General features: G+C 47.9%; 1 protein-coding gene across 9 annotated transcripts in view; it reads right to left on the reverse strand.

Moving 5' to 3' along the window:
• Abcc8 (ATP binding cassette subfamily C member 8) overlaps positions 1–13,922 on the reverse strand; it is a 73,955-nt gene that overhangs the window by 23,374 nt on the left and 36,659 nt on the right. For all 9 annotated transcript variants that reach the window (XM_076844242.2, XM_076844241.2, XM_076844240.2 and 6 more), the window contains exons 11-16: positions 11,294–11,334; positions 9,960–10,105; positions 7,994–8,099; positions 7,730–7,846; positions 7,276–7,351; positions 6,516–6,621 (exon numbers count right to left, since the gene is read on the reverse strand). In XM_076844242.2, the coding sequence (XP_076700357.1) occupies positions 6,516–6,621; positions 7,276–7,351; positions 7,730–7,846; positions 7,994–8,099; positions 9,960–10,105; positions 11,294–11,334 (592 nt within the window). The remainder of the gene's footprint in view (positions 1–6,515; positions 6,622–7,275; positions 7,352–7,729; positions 7,847–7,993; positions 8,100–9,959; positions 10,106–11,293; positions 11,335–13,922) is intronic.

Below are 13,922 nucleotides of genomic sequence, written 5' to 3' on the forward strand. Positions count from 1 at the left end.
TGAGCCTCAGGGTTTGCAGACCAGGCCTAAAGTGAGAGAGATAGGAAGTGTGTGTGTGTGTGTGTGTGTGTGTATACAGGGAGGGGAGCTGGGGTGTGAATCTGGGTTCAGTTCCTCTTTCTAGTATAGCCTAAGTCTTCTAGAATGAATCTCTCCAAGGCTTTGTGTGTATGTTTTAATCTGAAAAGTAAAGAATGGTACATCTTGCAGCCACTTTCTCTCACTGATTGCTGGGGTCTTAAATGAATGCCGGCTACATTCTATGCCTCTTCTGCCTGCATTTGGGGGCTCCCACATTCTTCCCCACAGCAAGGCGAAAGCTGGGCACATGTGCACCAAGCTGAACCAGGAGCCTGCGCTCCAGGGGCTCATGGTCTAGTAGGCGAATCAGATTCAGATATCAAAGCTGTGACAGCCACAAGAAAAGCTGAAACAACAAAGTTTTAGAGAGCTTTTGGGCAAAAGAACACACAGATACATACACAAATACATATAGAAAATAGTGGGATACTTCTTGGTGATAGGCTGGGAAGCTGTTGTACCTTCTTTCTCCCTGTGTATCTTTTCTAACTCAATGTGCATTCTTCTAGAATCAGAGGGAAAAAAACGCAATCTTATAAGGTTATTTGGAAGAGGAAGAAGAGATGTAAGAAAATGAGGAAACTTTCACAGACAAAGCCAGAGCTGAGCCAAACCTTGAAGGGTAAAAGGACTGTGACGTGGAGGTGATGGGAGGAACCGTGGGACAGAGGAGGACACAGTGCATGGAGCCGGGCAGTGTGTACATGTAGGAAGAACACGGGCTCTACAGTTTGAATCCAGAGGCTTTGCTGCTCACTGGTCATGAAATCTGCGGCAAGCCTTTGCCTTAGAGGAGTTTCTATTTCCTTATCCATCAAGTGGCGGGGGGTGGGGGGAGGAAGAAACCTCCCAATGACAGTAGGAGTGCGAGAACTGTGGGGAATAGTCCTTTCAGACCAGTGCTTAGTCCTAAGGAGCAGACAGAGGAGGACTCAAATGCCACCAGCACTCACTTGAGACCTAGCAGTGAATGAAAGGGAAGAAGGACTTTGGGAAGAGTAGGTTAGGCCTTATCCATTTCCACGGTCCATTCTTCCTGCCAGACAGGGTTGTCACTGTCCTGAAACTTAACCCTTCACCCTCAACACTCTGTTCAATTGGTGCTACTGGGTCCCAAGGCTGAATCTCCAAGGGAGAAAAGGCAGGGCTTTTATTCTCATTGTCCAAGTGAGGAAACGGAGTCTCAAAGAGGTGAAGTAACGTGCCCAAGATCACAGGGCTGGCGAGTAGCAATCAAGGTCACAACCAGAGGCCTCCTGGTTCCAAGCCTGGCTTGTCACTTCCATACCTCTTGCCACACCTGCCTCTTCCAGGCTATACAGCAGGTCAGACCGTAGGGCAGCCCTGAGGAGAACCTGTCTTCTTACCTCCTGAGGAATCAGGGACCTGGGCAGGCGGCCTTCTCACCAGCCACTCAAGACAACAGGTTCTGAGGCAGGCCCAGGGCAAGGAGCACCCAGGCCTCCTGAGGGGGCACAGACAGACCTAATGTGTGTCATATGTGGAAGCCTCAGTAGGTGGTGGCAGGGGCCTCAGGGATCCTCAGTGAGACTCTGTGTGCAGTTCCTCATCTGGAGGTGAGACTCTCCTCCCCACTCCAGTACTTTCCTCCAGGCCCTGCTTCCTGCTGGGTCCTTGGGGACATTTAAAATCTTTCTACTGTGGATATTTCTGATCCTATTCTTTATTTCCTGGGAAAGAATTCCACCTGAGTGTATCTGCCAATATTGACTTTTTATTAAAATGTTTTCCATTTAAAAATTACAGAGGAAATTCGCAAATTCCCAGGTTGACAATTCATTGACGCAGAAAGCCAGACAGGGGTTGGTGACTCTTACTAATGTGAATGCTTGGAGTCCAAGCATCTTGGCTCCAGATCTCTGGAGCCAGGCTGCTGATAAGCAGGGTCTGCTCAGCATTGCCACAGGAGCTCTCCAGCTAAGTCAGCAGGACCTTGGCTGATGGACCTTCTGTGCCCACCCCGGGCTCTGTCTGTACATAGAGGCCTTGTCAGCTCCCTGAGAGCAGGGACCCATTTTTTTTTTTCCTTTATAGTCACCTACACAGAACAGTTAGAAAATACATATCTTGCACTGGGCACATGGAATACAACATGAAACCTCAAGGATCCCAGTGTCATTGGGGAGACAGATGCATTAGCAAATGATCACAAGACAGCTGAGGCACTACTAGGAATCATTCATTTAAAATGTTGATGGAAAAGTTTGGAATTTAGGGTTAGGGGAAATCTTGGGTAAAGCATGTGATAAAGATACATCAAGATGCACTTATAGGGGCTGGGTTGTAGCTCAGTGGTAGAGTGTTTGCCTAGCATGGGTGAAGCACTGGGTTCAATCCTCAGCACCACATAAAAACAAATACATAAAATAAAGCTATTGTGTCCACCTACAACTAAAAAAACTTTTAAAAGAAAAAAGAAACTAACCAAAATTTAAAAAAAAAACATACTTATAATGACAGTCTTTTGAAAGCCACATGTTTTCCTGGTCTATTAATTTAGTAAGTGAATTAATTTTGCAAAGGCACTCTGGGTTCAGAGAGACAAATAAGATATGGTCCCTGTCTCTAGGGAGCTCACTACCATCTCTCCCGGGAGACAGGCTAGAGTACATTAAAGAGCAGTAGGGGAATTTTGTTCTTGGCAGAAGTACATTGTAGAATAATAATGTTTATAATAATATTTATAGGGCACTTGCTACAAGCTAGGTTAATCCTCACATCAACCACATGGGTAAAAAGGGGAAACTAGAACAGAAAGCTTATGGAATTTTCCAAAGCACAGAGACCAAAGTTGAACCCTGGAAGCTTGGCTCCACAGTCTTTGCTCAGCCATACTTAGCTCATTTGGTCCTTGGGGGAATAAATGAACAGTTGTACCAATAAACCAAGGCTCATGTCCCCAGAGCATTCTCCACACTGCGCCTCTTAATCCCCCAACTTCCTGCCTTGTGCCTCCTGGAACTCTTACTGGCTGCCTGGTCATCAGGGCTTGGCCCTGGTATGGATGAAAACATTGGAGCAGGTTGGCATCACCCTTGTCTCTGGCTGCAGATGGGCAGACTCCCAGGAGGGGCTGCCAGGTCAAAAGCTATTTTGCTCTTGGCTCATTTTACAAGCACATCATCTTTGTAAAGACCTGAGGCCCAATATCTAGAGCATGGAGCTCTTACAAGTAGTGGAGGAGCACCTGGCCTCTAGCCCCACATTTAATTCATGTACAGGATAGATGGTCCCGACAGAGCTATGTGTGCCCAGGATTTTGTTGGACAAATAGAAGAGAAACCAACTGAGTTGTGTCTGCTTAGACTTTTTCTTTTAGCCACTTTAACAAGCTCCTAGTTGGTCTCCTTCCTGGAATCAATCCCTGACCTCCCCCCCACCCCCGCCCCCATCCACCATCCTTTATCCATAGCATGCTTCTTCTACAGCTTTGGGACTAAATCTTATATCCCAGGCCTGTTACAATCTGAGCTAAGCTAAATTCACTCCTTCAGTCCCATCTCCCACCACTGTACCCTACACCCCCAGTACTCCAAGAACACAGAACTATTTTCTTTCACATCGGCAAGCTTTTGATTATGTCCTTACGCCTGCTTGGAACATCTTTTTTGGCCACCCCCGCTTTCTCCATCGGAGAAACCCATACTCATCCCTGAGGCTTGCACACCACATCCACAGTCAGCTTTCCCTCCTGACTGCAGAGATGGCTACTGTTGCTCCAAGCTGTAGCATGGCACTAATCTAATTTCCTCTCCTTTAAGAGTAGGGGCCACGTCTTAACATTGCATTCCTGTTGTCACAGGGTCTGGCACACAATAGGTGCTCAGTAAATATTGAGTGAGTGAATACATCAGTGTAGAGAAACCAGAGCATGAACGGAATCCAGAACAAGTTCTCGTAACTTCCTAGAATTGGTTGCAAGTTAACCTGATATGCCTCGTTCTGCTTGGGAAGGTCTGTGGAAGAGAGCAAGGTGGATTCTAGAGAAATAAGAATCTTTGCATTGCAGCCTGTCTCCTGGAACAGAGTCAGGAGCTGGGCCTGGACTGTCCAATGGGGAAAGGATGTATTGATGAGGATAGAATTCTGAAAACCCCAGGCAGCGGCTCTGATGAAGAGACAGGCCTGTGAGTGTAAAGCCACACAGGCTGCTAGCCTTTGGTCAGTCAGGCAAGCTATTATTTTTTTACGATGCTCTAGTGCGCCCCCCGCCCCCTTTTCTCAGTGAACAGTAGAAAGCCCATATAATTGAACATCTAGCTTCAAATCCTACTTCTGTTATTTTAGCACTGGGTGGCCTTGGGTAACTGGCTTTACTTAGGTTTCCTAAGCAACCTCACAGGGCTTGGTGAAGACTGTCTGAGGCAATGAAGTGCTTTGCATAGTCCTGGCACATGATAGGTGTCCAGTGTTCCCTGCCCTGAAGAGGCCCCTTGTCTCCCGAGGCTGGGACACAGGTTTCCAAAGAGAGAAGAACAGCAGTTAGACTCTGGAGATTAGCACATCTTGAAGAACAGCTGGAGTCTGAAGCAGGGCTGAACCCCTGGTAAGCATGCCTGCTGCCTCTGCAGGGGACAAGGTGAGGCACTGAAGTTGGCCTGAGGGCAGGCAGGGGAGAAAAGGATGGAGAGGAGGCAAAGAAGAGGAGGAAAGGGACCTGGCTCAGAGAGGCTTTGATTTGCCTATTGAGCAGGATACAGACTGACTTCTATGTGTTTGAAGAATAAACCCTGAGACTAAAATCCAGGAGGCTCCAACGCAAGGGAAAGAACCCTGGAACAGGGCCGCTGCTCCACATGCTGATGTAAGTGCCCCAACTTCTCTGAGACTTAGCTCCTGCTTCTGTGAAATGGAACAGGAACACTCACCTCCTAGGCTTAGTGGGAGGCTTGAATGAGATCATGCTTGCTATGCCCTTAGCAAAGGGCCTGGTCCACAGCAAGTCTCTAATAAAGACTAGTGGCTTTTTTCAGCTCATAGTTCACGGGGGACTCCTGTCTCCGACACAGAGTTAGGCAACAGGCAAGGGGTCCTCATTCCAAAGACTTGAAGGGCAGTCAGTAACAAAGGACTGGTAAAGCAGCCTTAAATCCAATGTCTGAATCTTCCCAATCAGGCAGAGAAATCTTGCCAGTAAGAGGAAAAATAGAGGGAGAGATGCCTCTACCCCCAAACACAATCTCATCTCAATGGAATTACGGTTCAAGAGACTGACTAAAGTCATGGGAAATCCCAGGGGTTCATCTGCCAACCCATGTCACACAGAAGAGGCAAATTTGCAATGTTGGGCGCATACTTCAGGGACTTTTTGGAAAAGCAGAAAAAGAGAGCACATGTTGGTGTTCAGACATTGGGCTCAAGGTCTTAGTCTTGGCTCAGTTCTGCACTCATGCTTATGAAAACCTGACATCTTAAATAATTTCCCCCCTAAAAATGATTGGTAGGAAAACTTGTTCTTCTGCTCAACTGGCTGCAAACTTTATTCCTGAATGACGGCTACAAACCCCAACTGGGTGCCTCTTTCCCTTGGCTACAGGAGGGCTGGCCTTGTGCTGACTGCAGGAACTATCCTCTCCTCAGCTTCTAAACATTTTACACCCTCTTTGTTTCTCAGCTCTTCCTTCTTATCTTTTTAGAAGGTTCCATTTTATATGCATCTTTTAAACAATTTTTTTAAATGCATATACATTTTTAGTTGGACACAATACTTTTGTTTTATTTATTTTTATGTGGTGCTGAGGATGGAACCCAGGGCCTTATACGTGCTAGACAAGTGCTCTACTGCTGAGCCACAATCCAGTCCTATATGCATCTTTTATCAAGAGTTTTAAGAGCTTTTTGGAAGTAGGTGGATATAAATAATAGATCTATGACTCAGCCTGGGATTCTTTCTCTTTAATTAAGAGAGTGATCTTTGCCCAGAAACCACCATATGTCTGGGTTATCCCTGAGTCCTCAAAATACCCACTGAATGTCCTGTGTCAACTTTGCTGATGACCAAGTTGGAAATCAATGTTGGCATTGCAAATTCCCACGCTGGGAGGTAATTCAGTTGAGTGAACTTGAGATTTAGAGTTTAACAGAACCGAGTTTGAACTGCAGTTGTGCCACTTAGTAGCTGTGTGAATTAGGGCAAATAATTTAACTCTCATCTATAAAATGAGAATTGGCAACAGTAATTACCTTGCTAGTTATCTTAAGGATTAAGTGAAATAATACATACAAAGGACTTAGCAAAGAACCCAGTAAGGGTGAATGAACACTAATGATGGTGATGACAGTAACAATTAGCAGCATTTATTGAGTACTCACTGACTGCATAGAGAGTACTCAATAAATACATGATACATCCTCCATGGAGAAGAAGAAAGGAGGACTCCCCACTAATTGGGCCTGGAGGAGGCATTTATTACCTGTTCCAGAAGACAGCCCCTGAGATCTTCTGCATCTCTCCCAGTGCGGCTAGGAGGAGCGAGGACTTGCCGCAGCCCACCTGCCCCACGATCATGGTCAGCTGGCCTGCAGGGAGGGAGGATGGCAATGGGAGGGAAGCCAGGGACAGCCTGAGCAACCATCAATCAGAAGGACATTCAGACAGATATGCTCAGTCACGGAGCACTCATTATCTTTCCTCCTACTTAAAATCCCTAAGAAATTCTCTCTCGCTTTGAGTCTTTCCTTCTGGAAATCGACATCATCCTCTGGCTTCCCAGGCTCTTCCTCTACTCTCACCCCCTAGCCCCCATCCCCTGATCCTCCCTTGTGCTTCCCAGTGTGAGCCCAGCTCCTTGTGATTCCAAAGAGTGCCAACTGGGTTCCACCCCAACCCACCTCCATACTTTGCTCAAGGCACTGCCTCTGTCAAGGTGTCCTCCCTACCTTTTCCACATGCCCTTGGCTACTCAAGACTGATCATTCTGTGAAGAATCACCTATTCTGTATGCAATGGTGGTCTGATATTAGGGCCCTACTGTCTCACTCTGCCCTTGCTGCTGTACATCTGGGCAGCATACAGATGCCTTGAGGACATGGCCCACCTCTCTCTAGCGTTCAGAGTCCAGAACACCCAGCAAGAGTGAGCCAAGGGCAGGTACTAAGCAAATGCTGATTTGGCTTTTTCTTTGTATATGGGGCAAGTTGAGGGGCCATCTGGAGCAGGTAGCCAGGCCATACCTCGGGGGATTCGGATGGTAATGTTGGACAGTGTGGGGATTCCATCTGGGGTCCAGGTGAAGAAGCCTCCAATAATCTTTATTGGCCACACCCACCATGCAGAAGAGGACAGAAAGGCAAGGGGTTCTCAAAGTGAATAGTCATTCCCCACACCCTGCAAAAGCCAAAAGATACTGACTCCAACCTCCTGAGCACTTCCAGGGCAGAAGAATGGGGAATTGGCTTTCTCATGCTGGCCCCCTGCCCCAGGCACCCTCCTGAGAGAAAGCGTGACTCCCCACTGAGTGGAGACAGAAGCAATCTCCCTGGTTTTAGGATTCCTACAGGCAGGCAGGATGACCTCTGGGTAGATCTCTGTGCTCCATCTCTGGCTTTTTAGATGCTGAGCTTCCCCAGGGAGATAGTGTTGGACAGCTGGGCAGCTGGGCATAGGGACACACGGTCTAGGACTCACCTGGACACAACAGTTGTCAGCATCCCCGTCTACACTGGGGGCCAGCCTTTGGAGAGGGCCCATGAGGTCCCGATTATCCTCCCGGGCAGGACGCTTACGGTTCACAACCTTGAGGGGCTAGGGATGATGGTTAGGAGGTGAGGACCCTCAGGGCTGGGGGGTCCCTCTTCCTGGGAGGAAAGGTAGAGGTGCAACATGGCAGGGCAGAGCTTCAGGCCTTAGAGAGCAATCGCTGGGAGTAGCAGGGGGAGGCTAGGCACTCACCACCGCCTGGTACTTGCTGGCTTGGCCCTGAGGTGCGGGCTCGCGGGGGGCACACTGCTCCTCACGGATCTCTGCACTGGACAGGAACTCACTCAGCTTTTGTACACTGCAGAAGAAGCACAAAGACACCCCTCACCCCTGCCAGAGGCAGAGGAGGGGAGAGGGAGGGTGTGGCCTGAGAGAGCAGCTCTGAGAAAGTTCCTGGTCCTGAGGGTGGCCCCCACAAAGCCCACACTGGAGAGGGACAGACCAGTGTTTACCCCCAATGGAGATGGTACTAGATATTACCAGGAATTTTTACTTTAATTTTTTCAGGGATTTTCAGAGTTAGCTGGAGTGGGCTGGGGTCTGGATTAGAGGTTGGAATGGTTAGTTTTTAAAGTTAGTTGAATGTTCAAGGTGGATAGCTTGGATTATTAAGTTAAAAGATGGTTGGCGTTCTAGTTACTGCTAGAGTTAAGGCTGGTCAGTGTTTAGGGCAGTTAGGATTAGGACTGGTTATTAACAATAGGTAATATTTTGTGAGCACATATGCTCATATAAGGCACATACATGCCAGACACTGTTAATTGCTTTATAAGCATTACAGGATTGAATCCCCATAACAAGCTGCTGGGAAGGGGTTACTGCTCATGGAGAATGCTCCTCCTGCCTCTTTACCCTCAGAATTTCCCTATGGACTTGGAGGAGGCGCCTGAGGCTTCCCTAGTTCGGTTCATTCTCTCCCATCCTGAGGGTGTGGAAGCTCTATGGGAATGACGAGAATGGTTTATATCCCTTTTCCTCCCTTTTGCTAAATGTCCAACAAGCTGGGTCCAGATAAGCCTTACTGAAAGAGCCTTAGCTACCCTGGTGTTTTGTCTCTGCAAATAGTAGGATTAGAGTGTTTGGAAATGTGATGTTTTGGGATCAGCAACGAGGATCCTGTCATCCTTGCATTTGTGGTTTCTACACAGAATCACAGGGCTGGAGAGGGGTCAGGGGAGGGGTGGTCATTAGAAATCTCAATGCCAATGAAAGGAGGCAGCATAGATGCTAATTCCTGTTCAGCCAGCTATATAACAGAGTTATTTCCCCTTCCATCTTTGAAGCTCTGCTGAAGCTTCCTTGTGTAAGCTGCCCTTCCATCAGCTACTTCATTCCAACAGCTACTCCTTCCTGCAGATCTCTGAGACTCATCAGGGTTCCACAAATCAAGGGTATTGCCTTCCTTGAGGCTGAAGACACAGAGGATATTTGCAATGTGTAGTCCCACTAGTGACAGGTGAGGACATGGTTAGCTCTTTAGAGAGGCAGGATAGGCTCTTACTTTCAAGGAACTGATTCAGAGACCCAAGGAGATCTTCACACCCAAAGTATGGTGTTTCTCAGCTGAGCCTCAGCCTCTACTTCAGGTTCTTGTTCCCAAGAGGGGGATTCTTCTCAGATCGGCATTGTCCCTGCTGGAGTCTAGAGCCCAGAGCTGTAGGCCAATCATGGTGGCACTGCCAGTGCTTGGGGAAAGCTGCTGCTGGAAAGGCAGCACAGATGATCCTCAGAAAAACAGGGGATGCTCAGCATGGGTAAGACAATCTTTCAATGGCTACTTTCTGACATGGGATGTTACGTGGGGTTGGTGCTGCTCGTTCTGGGTGACTCTGGAAGCTGGAACTAGGACTAGTGATTAGAATTTATGCAATTTCAGCACCTTAATTTTTTTTTTGTTTTTGCAGAGTTGTCTTGGAGGTGACAGTGAGTCCCCTTTCCTTGGAGGATATAAACAAGTCCTTCTCAAATGTTGGCATGTTGGGAAAGGCTCACATGACCTATGTCCCTCTGACCAGCCATAATCAGCATCAGGGAGGCCAGATCAACAGGGAGGTGAGTCCTGGGACAAAGAACTCTGGTTCCAGCTGTTTCTAGAGCAAGCCCTGGTGCTGATACCCAGGCTGCTCATCCAGCACCCTTCCCCAGACCCTCCTCTCACCTCACTAGAGCTTTGACTGTAGAGCGGACCACACTGGATAGCAGGAACAGCGGTGTGACCAGGATATGGAAGAGGGAGAGGGAGGCAAAGGCCACTGAGGGCGAGAAGTCAGACTCTTTGAAAAAGCTGACGTGGCCCACAAAGGTCTGTGGACAGAGACACAAGTGAGGCCAGGGTGGCTCAGGGCATGGGCCCCCTTCCTCACTGAAGCACCCAGACCTAGGAAGGGAACTCTAAGACTGGCAGGGAGGGGGCATATAAGGGACCTTTTGGTTAGAGACATTCATCACCCTCATAGTCATCTCATGAAAATGTCCCCAGCTAAGTTTAGGACTTCATGCTGGAAAACAGGGGTTGCTCTCTGGTGATCCCTCCTGATCCTGCCCCTCCTTGCCATGAATGAACAGGGAGAAACCCTGGGGTTGGTTAGGTCAGCGCTATAGATAGCTCATTTTCCTAGTCTTTAGTCAATTAAAATGCAAAAACACTCATTGCAAAGCCACCTCCTCACTGTGCCTACCCAGCTACTTGACTGGCTCAGCAGTCTGTTACCCACAGAACCCAAAGAGCCAAGCCAGGAACCAGCCCAATAAATCACATTGAAAGTGAATTCCCAAGCATGCCTGACAGACTGTGAACTCAACACAGCTCAGGGACACTGGCCCCAGGGGAAATAAATACGTCTTTTTAAAGAACTGCAGCCCTTATAGTGGCAGAGGATGGGAGGCTGGAGAGGGGCTGCAGGCTCGTGGGGCCCAGACCTTTCTGCAAGTGCACACTGCCTGTCCCCATTGCCAAGTTACACACAGCTTTTGTCAAAATCACTTTAGAAAACCACCATTGTGATATATCATGACGCGGGGACTTGCGGGTGGCATGTTCTTAAATATAAAAAAGCAGGTTACACAACTGCCTGTGCCACACAATCCTATTTTTGTAGAAATGACATATCATATGCCTTAAAAAAAGACTGGAAAGAAACATCCTAAAGATGGTAGCAATGGGATTATGGGGCACTTTAATTCTTTTTTGTGTTTTTCTTTCCGAATTTTCCATCATTTCCACAATAAATGTTTCACTTTTAATAATTAAAAATATTGATAGCTATTTTAAAAATGAACTTTAATTTCTCTAAATCCTAATTCTCAGATCTTCCAGGCCTTGAGGCAAAAGCCCTGCTGGGGTCAGTCATGGGAGGGATCCATCCCTCTAATTCAGCCCTGACACTGAGCCCCTCTTCTAAGGTCTCTGTGTGGAAAGGCCAAATCTGGATGGCTCCCACTACAGATCTCCTCCCCATGCCACCCCTGGAGATGGAGAAAAGATCCACTTACAATAAGGACGGCTGCGATGGGGATGGCCGTGTTCATGAAAACTGCAGAGGAAGAACAAGTGTGAGTTTAGCGGGAGGAATGAGACAGCAGGACATTAAGATGCCCAGGATAGTGGGGGCACTGCAGCCCCAGGGGGTCCTCTCCCCAGCCTGCAGGAGGGGTTGGGATGAGGGGAGGGACAGAACTCCAGTCCTCTGGCCTCCATCTCCTTACCCTGTTTCTCTTATGCCCTGGCCCCTGCCTGACTTAAGTCTTTATTTAAAGGCTTAGGTGCTTTTATTCTGCTCCATGTGAAGGGGGTGAAGGAAGCCCTGTGGGAAAGTGGTGGAGAAGGACTGCAGAGCTGCTGCCTGAGGCCAACTGTGAGGTCACAACATGTTTCCGGAGGCTCCAAGAGGCTCAAAGCGGCTATTCCTTCCTCTGCTTTAGAGGAAGGAACAGATACGTCCCTGTATCTACCCAAGCCATGCTTGCTATAATGCAGCAAGCTTCCCAGTCTCCTCTGCTTCTTGGAAAAGATTTCAAACTCAACCACATTGAGGTATTAGTGACCAAGGATAGCTTACATGGGGTCTTCCCTAGACCTAAGGCTTAGAGTCCATATTAGGTGAGTCAGCTGGTTGGCTTCCTTATTTTAGAAGTGAAACCTCAGATCCTTCATATGGACTCCAGGGAGCAAAGGTATCTGGTCTCCAAGTCACACAGGACGGAGGCCCTGTTAATTATTCACTAGGCATCCTTGAGTAGGTCATTTACCTTCCTGTGCCTCAGTTTCCTCACCTGATTTTTATAAACTTGTACCTACCGGCTCACACACTAAGGACCAAGGAGATAATATAGTGACAGGCTCTCTGAGCCCTGAGTGCCACCTGAATATCATATCTCATGAGTGACTTGTGTAGACTTGCTCCATAGATCACATCTCTTTGCCCAGAATGTGAGATACCCAAGAGAGCCCTGATTCTAGGCCTGGCCTACCTGAGAGAGCAATGTCCCTGCAGCAAAAGTGACCATCCCAGCTGCTACCTTCCCTCTCATCTTGCTTCCTTCATTCTCTTCCAGGCAAGCCCAGAAAGGAGCCTGTTTATGTTATCAGCCAAATTATACCAGAAAGACAAGAAGTCAGGAGCCAGGAGCAAAAAGTCAAGGGTTTAGCCTGTGCTCATGGCCCCTGTCTAACGAATGGCAAAGACTTTGAAACTCTCAAGTCCAAATAGTCAAAACCATTCTTGAGGCTGGCTGACTGCCCACTTACTGTGAGCGTCCTGTGCATGCTGGACACACAATGTACACTGAGGATAGGGTCCCCAGCTTCAGGGAATCCCAAAGCATGGAAGGACACACATGGCCATTGCCCTTTTGGGGATCCCAGTCAGAAGAAGGAGGCAGAACTATGTTCCCAGGCAGCCCGTGATATGATAGGAAGATGAAGAACATGACCCTAGGAAGCTCTGGACCAGAGAGAAAAGACATTGTCCCCATTTGGGGGGAATTCCTAATCTGATGGGTGAGACAAGACCCATGCTACGAGGGAACTCCCAGCCTCATAAAGTACATATGGCTGGAGCTCTTGACACATTGCTCATCTATGACCATAAGGCATTCTTCCTTTTTTTTTTTTTTTTTTTTTTTGGCAATGCTAGGGACTAAACCCAGGACTTGTCTATGTTAGGCAAGTGCTTTCCACTGAGATATATCCCCAGACCCCTTTAAAAAAAAGTTACCCAGGCTGACCTTGAACTTGCAGTCCTCCTGCCTCAGCTTCTTGTGTAGCTGGGAGTACAGACATGTACCTCCACCAACCATAAGGCTCCTTATTAATACCAGTGTCATACATGATTGTGCTTTAATTGCACTTCCTGATAAAGTCTGGGTGGTCTCCTGTTGTCCACCACAATGTCACAGCCCTCATTTGTAGTTGCTAGCAGTGAGCAGCATAGCATTACTGATTACAGTCACGGTAAAAGGGGCCCAGATATAGGACACAGGATATAGGATGGCCATCACTGGCTGGGGAGGACAGGAAAGAGGACGACACTCATCAGGCCTGGGCCATTGGCATCACTGGCCACATAGCTCTGAATGAGAGGGAGCCCTGCCTCTCCCTAGAGGGTCAATTGCTCCAAGATGTTCCCTGGGGCAGGGGCCTCTCTTCTGCCTTCCTTGACCCATCCCCATAAATTCCTGATGAGGAGGGGCTCAAGCTGTAGAAGACGCATGTGCATCAGCACCCACTGGCCCCCTGCCCCAGGCTGAGAGCCCTCCTTCACATTCTGGGGCATAGGCTGGGAATTGGATTGTAAATTGGTGCAGTGTGCTTGGAAAGCAATCTGGTGCTTTGTAGCTAGCGCTACATAGAAGTTCAGACCTTCTGATCCTGTAATCCGTCTCCTGGGAATTTATCCTGAATAATCATTCAAGAGAAGCACAAAGCCATCAGCAAGATGGTGTTAGCTGCAGTGCTATCCATCACAGTAAAACAAAGCCACAACCCCAGCAACAAAGCACCCAAACTAAATAAACTCAACACTTCTAACAGGAGGGACTGTCTTAGCAAATGATGGTACATGACCTCTCAGGGAGATTTTGCAGTTGGAAAACATGTGATAATTGATATTTTATTCTACTG

The sequence above is a fragment of the Callospermophilus lateralis genome, chromosome 2 (assembly GCF_048772815.1).
Source record: "Callospermophilus lateralis isolate mCalLat2 chromosome 2, mCalLat2.hap1, whole genome shotgun sequence".
In the NCBI taxonomy this organism is placed as follows: domain Eukaryota; kingdom Metazoa; phylum Chordata; class Mammalia; order Rodentia; family Sciuridae; genus Callospermophilus; species Callospermophilus lateralis.